A 16,525-nucleotide genomic window follows, 5' to 3' on the forward strand; every position below is an offset into this window, starting at 1 on the left:
TTAGGGATTTTCATGTGGCTCCTTTTGACACATTTATGATCCCTTCGTTAAGCACTTGAGTTTCTGGCACCGCAGAAATGCAAGTTTAGCTCTCACCACACTCTGGTTTTTCCTGTCCTAGATGTGGAATCAGCTAAGTAGTCATTGGTCTATTGTATATTGAATGATAGAAACTAATTTCTGGGTGCTGGATGTAGTGAGTGTCATTCCTTCTTGCAGTCTCAGCCAGTGGAACTAAGAAGTACAGGTATGTCTGCTCAGCCCGTGTGTGCACAGCCTTCATACATGTGCCTTATCTTAGTGGGACAAGCATCTCTACAAAGGAGATTAGCTGAAGGAGGAGGAAGAGAAGACTAAGGAGTGTCTAAGTCAGTTTCCACTCTGTTGTTGGAACTCCTCTTCACACTGTTAAACTGAGGACTTGTGAGAGCTTTTGCATTAGAATTTTCTCTATCAGAAAAAAATTAAAGTTTTATCTTAATGTTTGACAAAAGTTTTTAAGTAGTAACATGTTTATAAAAAACTTAAAAAATTTTTAGATTTATTTTCTGCTTTTGAGTTTTTCCTTCATGTATGTACGCCTTTGTACCACGTGTGTACCTAGTACCTATGGAGGTCAGGAGAGTTGGAGCTGTAGCTACAGTCAGTTGGAGCCACAGTGTGAATGTTGGGACTCAAACAAAACAGGTCCTCTGCAAGAGCGGAATGTATTCCCAGCCACCAAACCATTTCTCAGTTCCAACCTTTTGTTGTTATTTTGGTTTTGGTTTGGTTTTTTGAGACAGGTTTTTCTATATAGTCTTGGTTGGCCTAGAACTTGCTCTGTAGACCAGGCTGGCTTTCAACTCAAAGAGATCCACCTGCCTCTACATCTCAAATTCTGGGGTCAAAGGCACCACCATGCCTAGTCTTGTTTTGTTTTAAGGATCTATTTATTATTTTTATTTATAGGTGTATGTGTGCACTTGTGTGAATTTCTCTGTATCATATGCATTATAGGTGCCCTTGGAGGCCAGAGAATATCTGATCCTCTGGAACTGGGGGTGGTTGTGAGCCATGTGATGTAGGTGCTGGGAACCAATTTCAGGTGCTTTTCAAGAGAAGCACTCTTAACTTCTCTACAGCCCTGAAAAATAATGTTCATAGAACAAAAATGTTAATGAGAAGTGAGTTGTGCATTTTTGCAGCTCTCTTCATTGTCTAGATTGATATAAAATGTTTGGGTTCCCATACTTACTATTACACCCAGTCTCTGATACCCTCACTTGTTAAACAACCATAAACTGCTGTTTGATCAAGAAACATGACCTGGAGAAGGTGTCAGAGCCCTTCAGGAGACTCCCACACTGAGGCATCATTGATGTAAAACTTACTAGAAGTTTATTACTGAACCAGTTCAAAGCCCTTGCCACAAGGCAAAGGAGAGAACTTAAGTTGGTACGATGTCATGGAGGTTAGAAGAGTAGAATTCCAATGAGAAGTAATCAACATTACTTTGTTTGAAAGGATAACTTGACATACTCACTGTATTCATTTTGTCTGTGGTTAACTGTAAAATGCTAATATTGCAGAATCATTACATTTATAGTAATAAATATGCTTGGGAAGTAGACCAGAATGTGGACTGCAGATTCCTCAGCCTCCTCACCATCATAAGGACTGTTTACTTCTTCACCTGACAGAGATGGCTCCTTATAAGAGTTCGCATGTGATCATGGGTCCGGAAGAGGAGAGGGTGCAACTCATAATGCACAAACAACTGCCCATCAGCTTCTCCTCCCCAAGCTATTCTGTAGCTTTGGGAGCTTAGATTTTGAAATCTCCCTGTTGGCTGGTTGTATCTAGTTCCTGTCCAGAGTAGTCACTGAAGTTTCCCTTTTCTTCCTGGCTCCTGCCTTAGTTTCTCCTTTCCTATACTCAATAAATATCCCCAGCACTGCTGGCATTCTTCCTTTAGCTTAGTATGTTTGTGTTACAGGTAATTGTGTTTTAGTTTTCTTTTCACACTTAATGCTTCTTATACTTGTGATCATCTTGATTCAGCTTGTTTCCCAGACATTGTTTTGGGACAGGTTCCTTCTCTATAGTATGTACACAGTATAGCTATACACTACTTTGAATCCTAGCATAACCACTTTGTAAAATTTGGAGCCAGTTATTTTCTGTATATTCTAACCATGGAGTCTTGTAAAATCTTTGGCTTTAGGAAAGATAGATATTAGAAAAATTTGGGTCCACAAGAATTTATAGTAGACATTGTGTGGTGTTTTTAAGAGGAAGGAAAGGAGCTGATAGTGCCAGGCATGGTATTGTAGGGAGGTAGTGAGGCAACAGAACCTGGTGATGGATGGGGAGGAGCCATTAGAAGAGTTAGAGGGAAGCTGGAAGGTCAGTGAGTGAGGACTCAGAAATTGAGAGAAAATTGACAAGAATACATCTCTCCAAAAGTGGAGAGATGAGTAAGTCCAGATGTGTTTGCTAGAAGATCACATAAAATCATGAAAGCTGAGATTAGGAGCTAGTTATTAATTCATTGCTAACAGGACAGTGTTACCCTGTTTCTCACTAGAGAAACAGTTTATATTAATATGTTTGTAGAAGGCTCTTAATGAGATGATGTCCTAAGTTAGCAGAGTTGGTGATGTAGCTAGGTTAGCATGTGGGGTGTTGGGATGTGAAAGACAGGGCCAAACGCTGTCAAGGAGTTGGCCGGCTTCCTTCTGGAGAGAGGAGAATAAGTGAAAATATGTAGTCCTCATTAAAGTGCCAGGTGATATTTATGTGTACTACATTTATAACATTATTAGGTCTGAGAAGAGAAAGCTGGGGAGGGAGGCAAGTTTGGAAGTAAAAATGAAAAGGAATATGTAATGACAGACTTGCAAATCTAATTAAGTCTCTTGTTTCATCCATGAAACCTGTCAGGTTGTCACCGTTTTCTGATTCTGCCTTTGTTGTTTTTCTCTGTACTATTCATTCATTTAGTTAGAGAGTGACACGTGTTGTCTCTCTCCCAGTCAGTGTAATTTTTCCCTTGGGATTCAGAACTATGCCATTTAAAGACACAGGAAAAGGAGACCTTGTATTTAAAATGTGTTCTTTACATCTAGAGTGATACTTTGCACATAAGATCTCAGTAGGATTTTGTTGTATTCTTTTAGCTTTACTGAATTTAGTACCAAACAGGTTCTTAGTAGCCATGAGATGAGTACAGAATATAGGGAATTATAACCAAGAATGTTTTCTGTATATATGGAATCTTTAAAGTCACTCTGGACTCTGGGCTTGATTTAGACTTCAGGCTTGAGAATGAAGGAAAGGGTTTTTTAAATTTACTAAGGCTCTTTATGTTCAAGTATGCAAGAATACAAAGAAGCAACAGGAGGGCAGGAGCGGGCCTGCCAGGGCAAGAACAGAGGGTTTAGAGTTTTAAGTGGAGAAATATTTGAGTTTGGTTAATGGGCTTGGGAGTCATATTGCTATTTTTTAGGTAGAAAATGCATTGAAATTTGGGCTCTTAGGTTATGAGGGTGCTGTAAGGGACTGGGTGGTATGGTTAATATCAAATGACAAGTGACACCTGGGATTTTTATTTTGTTCTTTGTTTGTTTGTTTGTTTTCTTTAATTTGGTATACTTTAGCTGGGTAGTGGTTGTATACGCTTTTAGTTTCACCATTGGGGAGTTTGAGGCCAGCCTGGTCTACAGAACGAGTTCCAGAACACCCGAAGTTACACAGAGAAACTCTGTCTTGAATAAAAACAAAACAACCACAACAACAAAAAGTTGATGTATTTTGCAGACTGTTTTTTAGATTCTATTATGGTTTTCAAAAATCTGGCTACCTAGTTTCTTCAGATGTTCACCATTTTTTGATACCTGCTTTTATTAATATTATATTTAGTTTTTGGGAAAATAAACACCATGAAAGTGATTTCTCAGCAAGGCTTCTTAAGCTGAGGAGCTGGCTCAGTTAATAGAGTGCTTCCAAGCACTCAGATGCCCATCTCCAGCCTCACATGCCAGACAAGGCGCACAACCTGCACGACCTGCAGAGGGTAGAGGTGGGAGGGTGAAAAATCACGGTTATTGGAGTTGGAGACATGACTCCGCAGTTAAGAGCACTTGCTGAGCCAGGCGGTGGTGGCGCCTTTAATCCCAGCACTTGGGAGGCAGAGGCAGGCGGATTTCTGAGTTCGAGGCCAGCCTGGTCTACAGAGTGAGTTGCAGGACACCCAAGGCTATCCAGAGAAACCCTGTCTCGAAAAACCAAAAAAAAAAAAAAAAAAAAAAAAAAAGAAAGAAAAGAAAAGAGCACTTGCTGCTCTTGGAGAGGACCAATATTCAGCTCCCAGCACCTCCATTGGGTGCTCAGAGCCTCCTGTAACTTGAGCTCCAGAGGACCCTGCATCTTATAGACTCATCATGCACCCACATATGTTCACAAAAATAAAATAAAATCTAACTTTAAAAAAATCTTGTGATCACCTTCGAGTTTATGAGATCTTACATGTAAGTTTCTTAAAATTCAAAAACCTCCCTGTCAGTGTCAGGCGGTAGCAGTGGCTGTGGTGGTGAAGGTGACAGTGCACGCCTTTAATCCCAGCACTCTGGCAGCAGAGGCAGGCAGATCTCTGGATTTGAGGCCAGCCTGGTCTACACAGTGAGTTCCAGGATAGCCAGGGCTACACAGAGAAACCTGCAAAACAGAAAGGTGGTGAGGGGGAACCTCTGAAGGAAAGGGCAGGACGACTTAATGAATATCTTTGTCACATTTACATAGTTTTCTTGTTTTTATAGATCTTTGTTGAAGTGTTGCATGGACTGGGGAAGATTGAAACTCTTTCATCCTGTATATAATGTACTTTTATCTCTCATACTTTTTGCTCTTGATTTGAATTTTCCAGCATCTTTGAAAAAACCTACTATTTTTATTATTATCTCTCTGTGTATATAATGTGTTATGTGGGCAGAGATCCGAGGACAACTTTGTGAAGTTGGTTCTCTCCTTCACCTTTCTGTGCCTTCCGAGTATTGAACCCTTGTCTCCAGGCTTGTTCAGCAGTGACTTTGTCCCACTAAACCATCTCTTTGACTCATCCCTGTTCTTTTTGTAGAAACCTTTTTGTAAAAGTTTGCAGTAAGGAGGGTTAGCTGAGTGTAGTTTGTGTTTGGATGGACTATGTACTTGAGACTTGAACATAGTTACATTATTCCATTATAGTAGCAAATGTTTGGGACTATTCTAAAACTATAATTTACCGTCTGCCTGGGTTTGTACCTCTTTTATGTTGCACATGTGCCTCATATTTGAAAGGTTGTATTAATATGATCACTTTTCCTGTATGTGTAAGGAAAACTGTATTTTAAAAAAATTGTGTGCTCAGGAAGAGCTGTCACCTGCAGAACTTACTTATGAGTCCGTCTTAACTCTATATTAAAGAATTCCTATGTTTTCTGTTTTGGTATTTTTTTGAGACATGATCTCTGTTTAGTCCTGGCTGCCCTGGAACTCACAGAGATCCTCCTGCCTCTGCTCCTTCAAAGCTGAGATATAGTTTGTGTGTGTGTGTGTGTTTCTCCTATCAATTTATAAACAACAACAACAAAGTCTCAGAATTGCCTTTTGGAGTTCCTGTGAAATTGGAACAATTGCACAGCTGTCTTCTCTCTCACCTCTATTTGCTGTGTGCCTAGCCTCGATGTATGGTTGTTTCAGGGAACCTCAGTGCTGAGGGGTGAGTTACTATTCTGTGCTACCTTCTAGCACCAAGATAACTGTCTAACGCTGCAGCCTGATACAGTTATTAGCCAAGAAATCATTTGCTTGTTGCCGTGTGATTTCATAGATCTTAGTTCAGAAATTCACCATTGCTTCCATTTCCTCTGTCTGTCTGTCTGTCTGTCTGTCTGTCTATCTGTCTAAGACCCCTTCTAGGCTCACTGAGGTTAAAGCTTTCTACTCATGAGTCCTCAGCTGCCACACTGTCTTGCAGCTGAATCTGTGAGATGCTCTGAATCTTTGGTACCCTATTTTTTTGTAGTGTTTTGAAAGTGTAACCACACTGTTGTTTTGGGGGCACAAGACTCAGTTTCAGTGTCCCTAACAAATGAGCCCCAATCTCCTGTTCACAGCGTAGCAGCTGACAGAAGCAATAGTGAAGAACACAGAAAAGAAAACCAGTCTGTGTCCTTACACTGAAAAGAGAGAGGGCTGGTGATGCGAGTCCATGGTTAGGGTTCTGACATGAGAGTTAGGTTAAAACACAGAGCAGAGTATAACTTCCTAGCTAGCAGCCCTGGTCAGAGCACACCTCTGCCTAACATTTGACTGTCTTTGTCTGGGCTTTAGTCTGTCCTGAGGTGGCCTGTTAATTTGTTGAAATCTGTGTGAAATCCCTTTCTAGGAGACAGTTCCTTCCCTGGCTGGCACTTTGGGCTTTGGCCATCCTCCTCCCTAGGGAAACAGCAGTTTCTTGGGGCCCAGTGTTTGACTGGTCAAGTAGGCAGTTAGAGACATTCTGCTCTTGTCAGGACATTTAAATAATTAGCATTTGTGCTTGCTTAGATGGTTTTCAAAGGGTTCTGGTGTATTTTTAACAAAATTTCAGAATTTTTGTATTCATTTTAATGATGTTTAAAAGGTTGCAGTGAGGAGGAGGTTGACTTAGCACCCTCAGTCCAATGATAATTAACTGTACCATCACTAACCATAGGTAGAACCTTGCTGTTTTAAAGATTAGCAGCTCTGGAACCCAGATTTGAAGACAGGATAACAGTCTTGTTGATATTGTATGTCTCCTGGACTCTGTCTCTCTAATTATTGTATAGTAAGTATTATGTCTTGGATAAAACCTTATACAACTTTATAATTATATTTTTGGTAATGATTTGTTGAAAAGGCTAGGAAATGTTGAGCATAGAAAAGGGAAAAATAAAAAAAATATTGAGCATAAATGAAAAACATTGCTTCCATTTGATTTAATTTTCTTTCGATATAATCAGTTTTTAGAATTTTGTGGTTTTCTTGATCTTAAAAAAAAAAAAAAAAAAAGACATCAAAATGTCTAACTATTAGTTCCCAATACTGTACTGACTTTTGTTGGGACCTAACCGTTCTTGTGCTTATAACCTTAGTGTTAGTCCTTTAATTGCTTGTGGCAAGGACACTGATGTCACTTACCTCACTCTGTGCTCTTCAGTCTTAGAGATATCCCTTTCTAAGACATCACTAATCTTTTCTCTACTTCAACAAAGTTTCTCAGTTTCATATACTCTGTTTTTGTTTCTCAACTTGCCTATTAATGATTTTTTTAGCACTTTGTTTACTTGGTGTATATATACATTCAGTCACTCTGAAAACATTATGTAGGTTCAGCAGAAGATAAGAGTACAATTCTGAGGTGGGATATCACAAAAGACTTTCTCCTGTGTGTGTGAAAAGCAGAAAGCAGAGGTTTGTTCAGTGTGAACACAGGAAGAAGAGAACAACCCAGAGGTCCAGTGTGCTAAGCCTTGTTTTTAGAGCACTAACAAGAGGTTTGGGTTTAAAGGAATTGGGGTGTTTGTAAAGTGGGGCAGTGGCAGGAGGTAATTAACAGTCCTGAGTGAGCAGTCCTTTCCCGGCAGGTGGTGGACCGGTGTCTTAGCTCTAGTTGATTTTGAAGAAGTCTCTTGCTTACTCAGATGGGTGTTTATCAGAATAGGATTAGTTCTCCTCCAGGGAACTCTTCCTTGTGAGGGTATGCTGTTCTGGGTAACCAAGGTGACTCAAAAAGAAAGGCTAAGGACAATCAATGATTTATCTATGCTGTCAACCATTTAGGAGATGAGATAGATTATACAGACACTCCTGGAGAGGGAAGAAGGCAACCCAAAGTAAAGGAGACAGACATAAAACCAAAGAAGAGAAGCCAGGCTTTTATCCTGAATTTAGTTACCTTGAAGCCCAAGTAAAGAGTCAGCATGTTTTTTTTAACAAAAGCAGTTTCTAAATGCCTGTTAAAATTTTCCCCTGTGTAGTATTCTCAACCTTGAGAAAACCTTGAGTATCAGCTAATCCTATAGGCTTCCTGACCAATGATAAAGTAGTATATGAGAAAGGGGCAGGATTTAATGTCAGAGGCTTATAGGGGAACAGAGCAGGGTGTTTATACCTAAAAGTAAACATGCCCTTATAGAGCAGAGTCAAAGACATGGAAGAAATTCTCTTGGCAGTCATACTTGTCACAAGCATCATGCGTGTGAAATCTAGTGAAGGGAAATTAGTGTCAGGTAACCATGGGTAAGATTCATTTCCTCCTAACTTCCTGGCTTCAGTTACTCTTGGAAGGGTAAACACAAGTGTCTTTGTGTGTGTTACTGACTTTAAGACAAGGTTTCGGTATGCAGTCTGGGTTGGCTTCAACCTCATGATCCCCTCCTCCACCTTTAGCCTTCCAAATGTTGGAAGTACAGGGACATGTTAACCATGCCATTTCAATTCTTGACCACGTCCCCCCACCCTCCGACACATATGCACCCCTTGTCTCTGAACATTCTCTTGACATTGTTGGCTAACTGTCCTGTGCTTCGATTTTCTTCATCCCTCATCACAGTGGAATTTATCCTGGTTGGTTTGATTTGGTTTCCATATATAGGGAGAAAGAACAGATGACAAGGACTTAACAACCAGTCCAAGCTTTTTGGCTAGTTTCAAACAATTAAAGAAGTATAGACTGAAGTATGCAGAACCTACTTGGAGTCCATCCTCAGGCTTATTCCGTCTGTCCTGTGAGAGATGTCCTAGCATCCCAAAATTACCCCTCAGGTTATCTTGTTAGTTGTACTTCTGCAGAATGCACATTGGACTTTATGCATTTCTAAAATCAGCTTTGTTTTTTTTAAACAGATAAGTGTAAAGCAGGAAATTACTTTTACTGATGTATCTGAGCAACTGATGAGAGACAAAAAACAAGTCAGAGAGCCAGTAGACTTACAGAAAAAGAAGAAGCGGAAGCAACGCTCTCCTGCAAAAGTAAGAGACTGTGTTAAGGTGTGGTCACTAACCTTTTCATTTTAACAGTTGGCTTCTCCTGTGGGCAGAACCTATGTGGACCTTAATCCAGATGTAGAGGTCTTAATGTGGGTTAGTATGGTGTGCTATGCCAGCTTCTGTAGGAGGGAGTAGAGGAGAGAGGATGCATACCTGTGTAACTGTGGTGGGCTGTGGCTTTCAATCCTCCCCCCTTTTCTTCCCTTTTTCTTCTCCCTCCCCTCATCTGTATTTCCCCTTCCTTTTTTCCCTAAAAATGAAGTTTCATCTTTTGGTGTCTCCCTTGTATTTATAAACTAACAAGATATGTAGGATCCTTGTTTATTGTTCATATTTTAATACAAGATGTTAATGTTTCATGATCATTTACACCTTTAATAGACTGTACGCTCCCCGAGGGCAGAGATCGCATTTTATCACAGCTGTATTGGAGCTTGAAGGGGGAGGCTGAATGAACATGTGGTTGGTCCTCTTAGGGTGGTCCTCTTTGGTGCTTCGCCTTGCAGTGTCAGTGTCGTGGTGGCATGTAGTATGTGGCAGTGGTGATTCATCTTCAGAGTTACTTCCCCCATGGTTTATCTTATGTAGTAAAGAAGCTATCCCTTCATTAGCAAGATCTCAGCCAAAACTAGACTTGAATTTAAGATGTAGCCAAGGATGACTTTTTGTTTTTGATTCTCCTGCCTCTACCTCGTAAGTGCTAGGATTACACAGGAGTGTGCCACCATGCATAATTTTATACAGTACTGGATATTGAATAAAGGGTTTATGCATGCTAGACAAGTGCTTGGCATTCTGAGCTGCGTCTTCAGTTCTCCCTTTAAATATATTATATATGACGCCCCCTCCCCTTGTAACAGAGTCTTGCTATGATCTCGATTAGCCTGGCCTTGAACTTGAAGCCTTCCTACCTCCATTTCCTGATTGCTAAGATTATAGGCATGCACTATTCTACTGATTAAGTAACAGGATCTTTTTTATGGCTATTTACTGTAGTTCTTATTTAAAATCATAATCATTATCTGTCTTGTACACTTGATAGTATGGTGGCAAGAGCAGCTAGTAGTACTGGCTTGCAAGAGCAGACTGCTAACATATCAGTAGACTAGGAGATCCTCCCGTTGCTCTCATTCCCCATTGTGAAAGACACCCCTTGCTACTGTCTTAGGGATACAGAACATGTGCCTATGGCATTTTATTATATAAAATAATTGAGTTATGTTTCTGCCATATTCCCTTTCTGTCTACAAAATTTAGTAAATGTAATTGCCTGATTTTTCAACTTGTAAAGTATGTGTAACCCATTTTTGTACTTAAGTTAACAATAGTAATTTTGGTTTTATAATGGTAGATATTACACACACACACACACACACACACACACACACACACACACCCTTGCTCGTGCTAGACAAACATTATATCATTGAGCCATATCTCCCAACTCTGTAAAGTTTTTAAGCATTTTTATTAACTGTAATAAATTACTTTGGCAAGATTATGCAATAATTAATGATTGTTTTGTTGAACACTGCTGTGCACACCTTTTTAAAGTCGATGCTATATATGTATCAATGCTGTCTGTTTATGGAATCAAGGGCTATACTCTTGATTTCCAGAGTCATTGTGCACATTGTATCTTGACTGAGCGTCTGTGGCCGGGCCTGCTGCACTCTTGAGAGCCTGGAGGGTCAGGCTTGGCCTTTTGTAGCCACTACGAGAGCCACACTGGGTCATAGTAAATTCATCTTTCTCATTTGTCTGACATTTTGTGTTTCACATTTTATGAAATTTCCCCCCCTTCTTCCCTGCACACACATACCTTTTTTTTTTTTTTTTGATTCTTACACTGTTTTTCCTCAATGACTAATATGAAGTTTTTATTGTTATTGTCCTTTACATTAACATTTGTCAGAGTCATTTCAGGGTTTATAAAAAATTAACCTCCAAAATTGTGGTGATGGTTGATTGTGCTACTTTGTGCTCCCTGCTTACATATGAGAAATCTATTTTAAGATTTTATGTTTTATTTACTTACTTATTTTTATTGTATATGTATTTTGTGTACATGTATGTGTATATCCATATTCATGCCTAGTGTGTATCTCCACCAGAAGAGACTTTAGATCCCCTGGAACAGGAGTGACAGGTAGCTGTGAGCTGCTGTGTGAGCACTCACAACTGAACCTGGGTGCTCAGGAAGAGCGGCAAATGCCCCTAGCCTCTGAGCCATCTCTTAGGACCCTCTGTTCAAAATATGTGCTCAGTTATTATTTTCCTACTATTTTATTGCCCTGTTTTGCTAGTGCTATTCTGTTAATTCTTTTTTTAAAAAGGATCTCTCTCTCTCTCTCTCTCTCTCTTTCTTTCTTTCTTTCTTTCTTTCTTTCTTTCTTTCTTTCTTAAAGATTGATTTATTTGGTATATGTGTGTAAATCAAGTATCTGAGGAAGTCGGAAGGGGATATTGGATCATCTGAAAATGGAGCTACAGGTGGCTGGCTGTGAGCCACCTTGTGTGCTGGGAACCAAACACAGGTCCTTTGCAAGAACAAGTGCTCTTAACTACTGAGCCTTCTTTTCAGTACCTGTTTTTATTGTTTGTTAATTATATGTGTGTTTGCATATGAATACTGCTACTCTTGGAGGACAGAAAAGGGTATTAGATTCCCTGCAGCTGGAGTTACAGGTGGTTGTGAGCTGCCTGACATGGGCACTGGGAATCAGACCCAGGCTCTCTGCAAGAATGGTACATGTTTTTAACCACTTAACTCACCAGCCCCACCTTCTGAAAGTCTCACTGAAGTCTAGATGATTACTATCTAGTAGACCATTACTGGAATCTTGTCTAAGTCAGTTCTTTGAAGATTTCTAAAAGCATCACTAAGGTATTTTGTCCCAATCCTAGTGGCCAGATGAGAACTAAGTGTTCTAAGTACAATACACACAGGAAAGCATTTAAGGGCAGTCCTTTCAGGGAATTCTTAGAACAGTGAAGTACAGAGCAGACACAGATGAAAACAACAAAAATAGTTACTTTAAAAATCGTTAAAATTGTTTCCAGCAGAGTATGGTGGTGGTATATTCCTCTAATCCCAGCACTTGGGAGGCAGAGACAGGTGCATCTCTTGTTTGTCAAAGTCAACCTGGTGTACATAGTGAGTTATAGAACAACCAAAGTTATACAGAGACCCTGTTTTTTTTTTTTTTTTTTTTAATATTTATTTATTTTATTTATATGACTATATTGTAGCCGTCCTTAGACACACCAGAAGAGGGCATCATATCCCATTACAGATGGTTGTGAGCCACCATCTGTTGCTGGGAATTGAACTCAGGACCTCTGGAAGAGCAGTCAATGCTCTTAACTCTCCAACCCTGAGATACCTTGTCTTAGAAAAAGACAAGAACAACAACAAAAACTCACACAAATTGTTGTTAAATGTTATATGTAGTGGACAGAGAAAAGTGTGGCTAGTTTCAACATGGATCTTTAGCTCCCTAGATGAGTGGTTTCTTTGTGTCTGAAATGTTAGACTTTGAGGCATAATCTGGGTTCTGTTACTCCTCAGGTATGTGTTAGTACCATATAAGATATTTCATTGAAGTAACTTATTCTGCCATTTTCATTAAAGATAAACAAGTTTATCTTGGGTTTATAGTTTGTAAATCAATGTGTTGAGAGGTTTTTTTTTTTTTTTTTTTTTTTTTTTTTTTCTTTCCAATTTTAAGTTTCTCAAAGTTTGAGGGGAAGGTTGTCAGAGAGTGGAATGTTTAGGAATAATATGTAATAGATGGGTGTGAGAACTCGAGTTTATTATCTTTGGAGGGCTACTCTCCACCAAGACCTCTTCCAAACCTCAGTCTTCGCCCACCAGCAGCAGTGTCCTTAGTGTATGCTGTCATTGTGTCAGACGGGATCTGTACAGGAAATACAACCAATGTACTTCGATGGGGCTCTGTTGAACACATCAGAGCTCACGCCATGTTAACTATGTCACTATGGCAGTGACATAGTTAACATTGTTCTGCCAGCATCAGCTGCCACAGGCACTAAGCAGTGGTTATGTTCAGAACCTTAGTCATCTTCAAGTAGGCAAGGATGTGTTGTCACTGAGTTGGGGAGTATTATCTAGGTTAAGGTATTTTCTCTATTGTAAAATAATCTACTTATGAAAATAGAGGAAATTGTGGATACTTGTTTTTTTCAAATGCTAAATTTCTTCTTTGGATGAGGGAGGGAACCTTAGAGCTTCATGCATGCTCAAAAAACACTGTACTGTTAAACTCTATATCCCCAGCGCAAAGATTATTTCATTTTAACTAAAATAGTCCATTTAACCGTAATCATCTTTTGGTGTCTTTGTGCTGGTGTTATAAACCCTTTAAAGTCATACATCTTGTAAAACAGCCCCATGAGAAGACTGTTCTTTCCCCTCACAATGGAGACACAAGCGTTAGACTTGGAAGTGTTCTCTCAGCTGCTTTTGATTGCTTCACTGTCTCATTCCTTAAGGACAAACCACTCACTGTTATATCGCTGTGTCTGTGAGCTACTCAGCATCACTTTGTTTTGCCTCTTTAAATCTGTTTTTGTTCTGTATTACAGATAGCTAAAGTTGTTAGAAGCCTGTGATGTCTGTGTAAATGTAGTACAGTCTCAGTGTATTTATGTCAGTGGTTGTACCACCACCTCCCAGGATCTGTGTTAGTTGTAATCAAGTAGTATAAACAGTTTCTAGGCTTTTCAAACTGTTTAGAACTCAACTGAGAAAGCAGTGTGGTTTTAGTTACTTCCATTCTGCAGTATTTCTCCTTTCCATTTAACAAAGAACTTGAGTGCCTGATCTCTTGACTAGAGCTAAGGAAAGGAATCGGATTGCTATTAGAGCCCTTTAGGAGATCTGAATACAAGCTGATTGTTCAGAAATGTGCTGGACTCCTGAAGACTGAGCATATTCTACACACAGACTATGAACTCCATGGTTATCTCCCAGCACTTTAGTCTGCATCATTGGCCCTAGAAAACAGCTGAGATTAAGACAAAATGATTGTTAAAGGAGGAAAAATAATTTTGAGACAGCAGCAAGTGGATGTATTTGTCACACTTTCTTCTCCATGCTCCCTTGGTTTTTGGAAGAACTACTTTTAAAGATGAACTGATTATAAGACTAGAGATGATTGAAAATAGGAAATCAAACATAATGAGAACATAAAGGAAGAAAGTAGAAAATTAGAAAAATAACACTAGTAATTCATTAATCTGCTTATCCCAGAGTGCGACTTTATTATGGGGGAATTGTTTTCTATAGAACTGGACCTTTAAAAAAAGATTCTAATGCTGAGAAAAATCATTTTTTAGATACTATCACTTACGTTTTTAAATTTAGGAAACAAGTAAGGATCTTTCTAAAACTAACAGTCACAGGCTAATGAGATGGCTCAGTGGTTAAAGGCACTTGCCACCAACTCTGACTTCTTGAGTTTGATTCAGGACCCACACGGTAGAAGGAGAACACTGCCACCTGGTAGTTGTTCTTTGACCTCTGTGTGTCTGCGAGGGTCACATGCATATGCACACTCCAGTGCATACACATACACTGCATTCACACATAAATCCTTTAAACCCTTAAGGCCAGTATACTGAATATGAGTTGTGTTTCATTCTTTTGACACAGTGAGTTTCATATTCTGCCACTGTTCAAGCTTGCCACTTAAAAATGAAAATTGCTAATAAGTAAAATGTAGCATACAGACTGAAGAGATTGTGAATGTGAGGGACTAGCTCTGACTAGTATGGTCACATGACTCTTACTCTGTATGACCTTGCTATGCCTTTGGGGTTGGTTCTTTGGAGAAGGAAGAAAATCTTTAAAGTCCTTCTCTCACTTTCAGGTGTAACCAAAACCTCTCATAATTGACTGGTGAGGTTTTAAATCAGTGGTTCTCAACCTTCCTAATGCTGCGACCCTTTAATACAGTTCCTCGTGTGTGGTGACCTCCAACCATAAAATTATTTATTACTAGTTTATAACTAATTTTTCTACTGTTATGAATTGCAAAGCAGATACCCGATATGCAGGAGATGTGACACGAGACCCCTGTAAAGGGTCGTGTGACCCCCAAAGAGATCATGACCTACTGGTTGAAAAACACTGTTTTAAATCATCTCCTCTAAATTCTGTTGGGTTTGAGTGGCTTAAATGTTGGTATCAGTTAGTGTTGGAAGGTATTATAACATCCACAGACTGTTATATTAAAACATGATGGATAATTTTAGTAGTATACACACAGAATGTGAACAGCTGTGTTTGTCGATTGAGAAGAACCTTTTTTAATGGAGGAGCGTTACTGATCCTGGAGTGAATTCTCTCAATTGAATAAGCAGAATTTAGGTCTTTACTTGATAAAAAGACACATGTTAAGAGAACCCTCCTCATTCCTGACACCTCTCCTGCTGTGTGTGTGTGTGTGCGTGTGTGCGTGTGTGCGTGTGTGCGTGTGTGTGTGTGTGTGTGTGTGTGTGTGTGTGTGTGTGTGAGAGAGAGAGAGAGAGAGAGAGAGAGAGAGAGAGAGAGAGACTAGATATGTGACACTAGGTAGGAACAAATTTGTCTCAAACAAAAAAATGCATAATGAACTATGAGATTAGAGATATAGAATAGCTAGGGAATTCCATTTGATACCAGTTTTTCTTTCTGTAAAATTTTAATTTAGCACAATTAATCAAATATAAATCGAGTTGGATATTTAAATTATTGCTAATTTGTTCACTTGGTAATAGGAGAGCCTGATTGTTGGGTCTTTAAAATGTCCTGTTTCTGCTGAAGTAGTAGGGCAAGAGGAAGCAAAAGCTCCCAGAGCTGCTGCTGTCAGAGTTGGGCTTGGAGGAGCACACCTGTAATTCCAGTTTTGGGGACCATGAACATTCTGGCCTGCAGAGCCAGAGTCTTTCTTCAAAACAGAATCCCCAACCAGAACTAAAAACTTGCTGTCTTCCATGTCCTAAACATGGACCTGCAGCCCTTTCTGCTGTACTGGTGATCGGATGTTGAGTAGGAGGAAAAGCAAAGCAAAGATATTTTTTGGTATTAATAGCAAGTAAGGCAGCTGATCTTTAGAGCAAATGTCTCAAACCATTAGATCATAATTTGAGAAGATCTAAAGGATATAAACAAGAATAAGTCAAGTGCCAAAGAAGACAGAATTCCCATGCTGCCGCTGCCATGCCTGAACTGTGTCTTAGAATGCTCACCTCCCTGTGGTACCTAGTCCGTGGGGGATCTGAAGGCCAAAAGATGGAGAAGTACATTTTTAGCAAAGCCTTTTTGTTTAAGTGGTAAGTTGTGGGGGTATGGAGAGCAGGCAGCTAACTCTCAGGTTTAGGTGCACAATCCCCATTGTGCCCCAGACTCCCAAGTTTGGACATGGGAGTTAGAGCAGAAGATGATGGAGGCAAGTTCATGTGGGTGCATTGCAAACAGATTGTAAAC

The 16,525-nt window shown here is 39.7% G+C and overlaps 1 protein-coding gene across 4 annotated transcripts in view; it reads left to right on the top strand.

Moving 5' to 3' along the window:
• The window catches only part of Znf148 (zinc finger protein 148), a 119,664-nt gene that overhangs the window by 61,439 nt on the left and 41,700 nt on the right, over positions 1–16,525 (top strand). For all 4 annotated transcript variants that reach the window (XM_034514947.2, XM_076942840.1, XM_034514948.2 and 1 more), the window contains exon 5: positions 8,890–9,015. In XM_034514947.2, coding sequence (XP_034370838.1) covers positions 8,890–9,015 — 126 coding nt within the window. The remainder of the gene's footprint in view (positions 1–8,889; positions 9,016–16,525) is intronic.

The sequence above is a fragment of the Arvicanthis niloticus genome, chromosome 12, assembly GCF_011762505.2.
Source record: "Arvicanthis niloticus isolate mArvNil1 chromosome 12, mArvNil1.pat.X, whole genome shotgun sequence".
Taxonomy (NCBI): Eukaryota; Metazoa; Chordata; class Mammalia; order Rodentia; family Muridae; genus Arvicanthis; species Arvicanthis niloticus.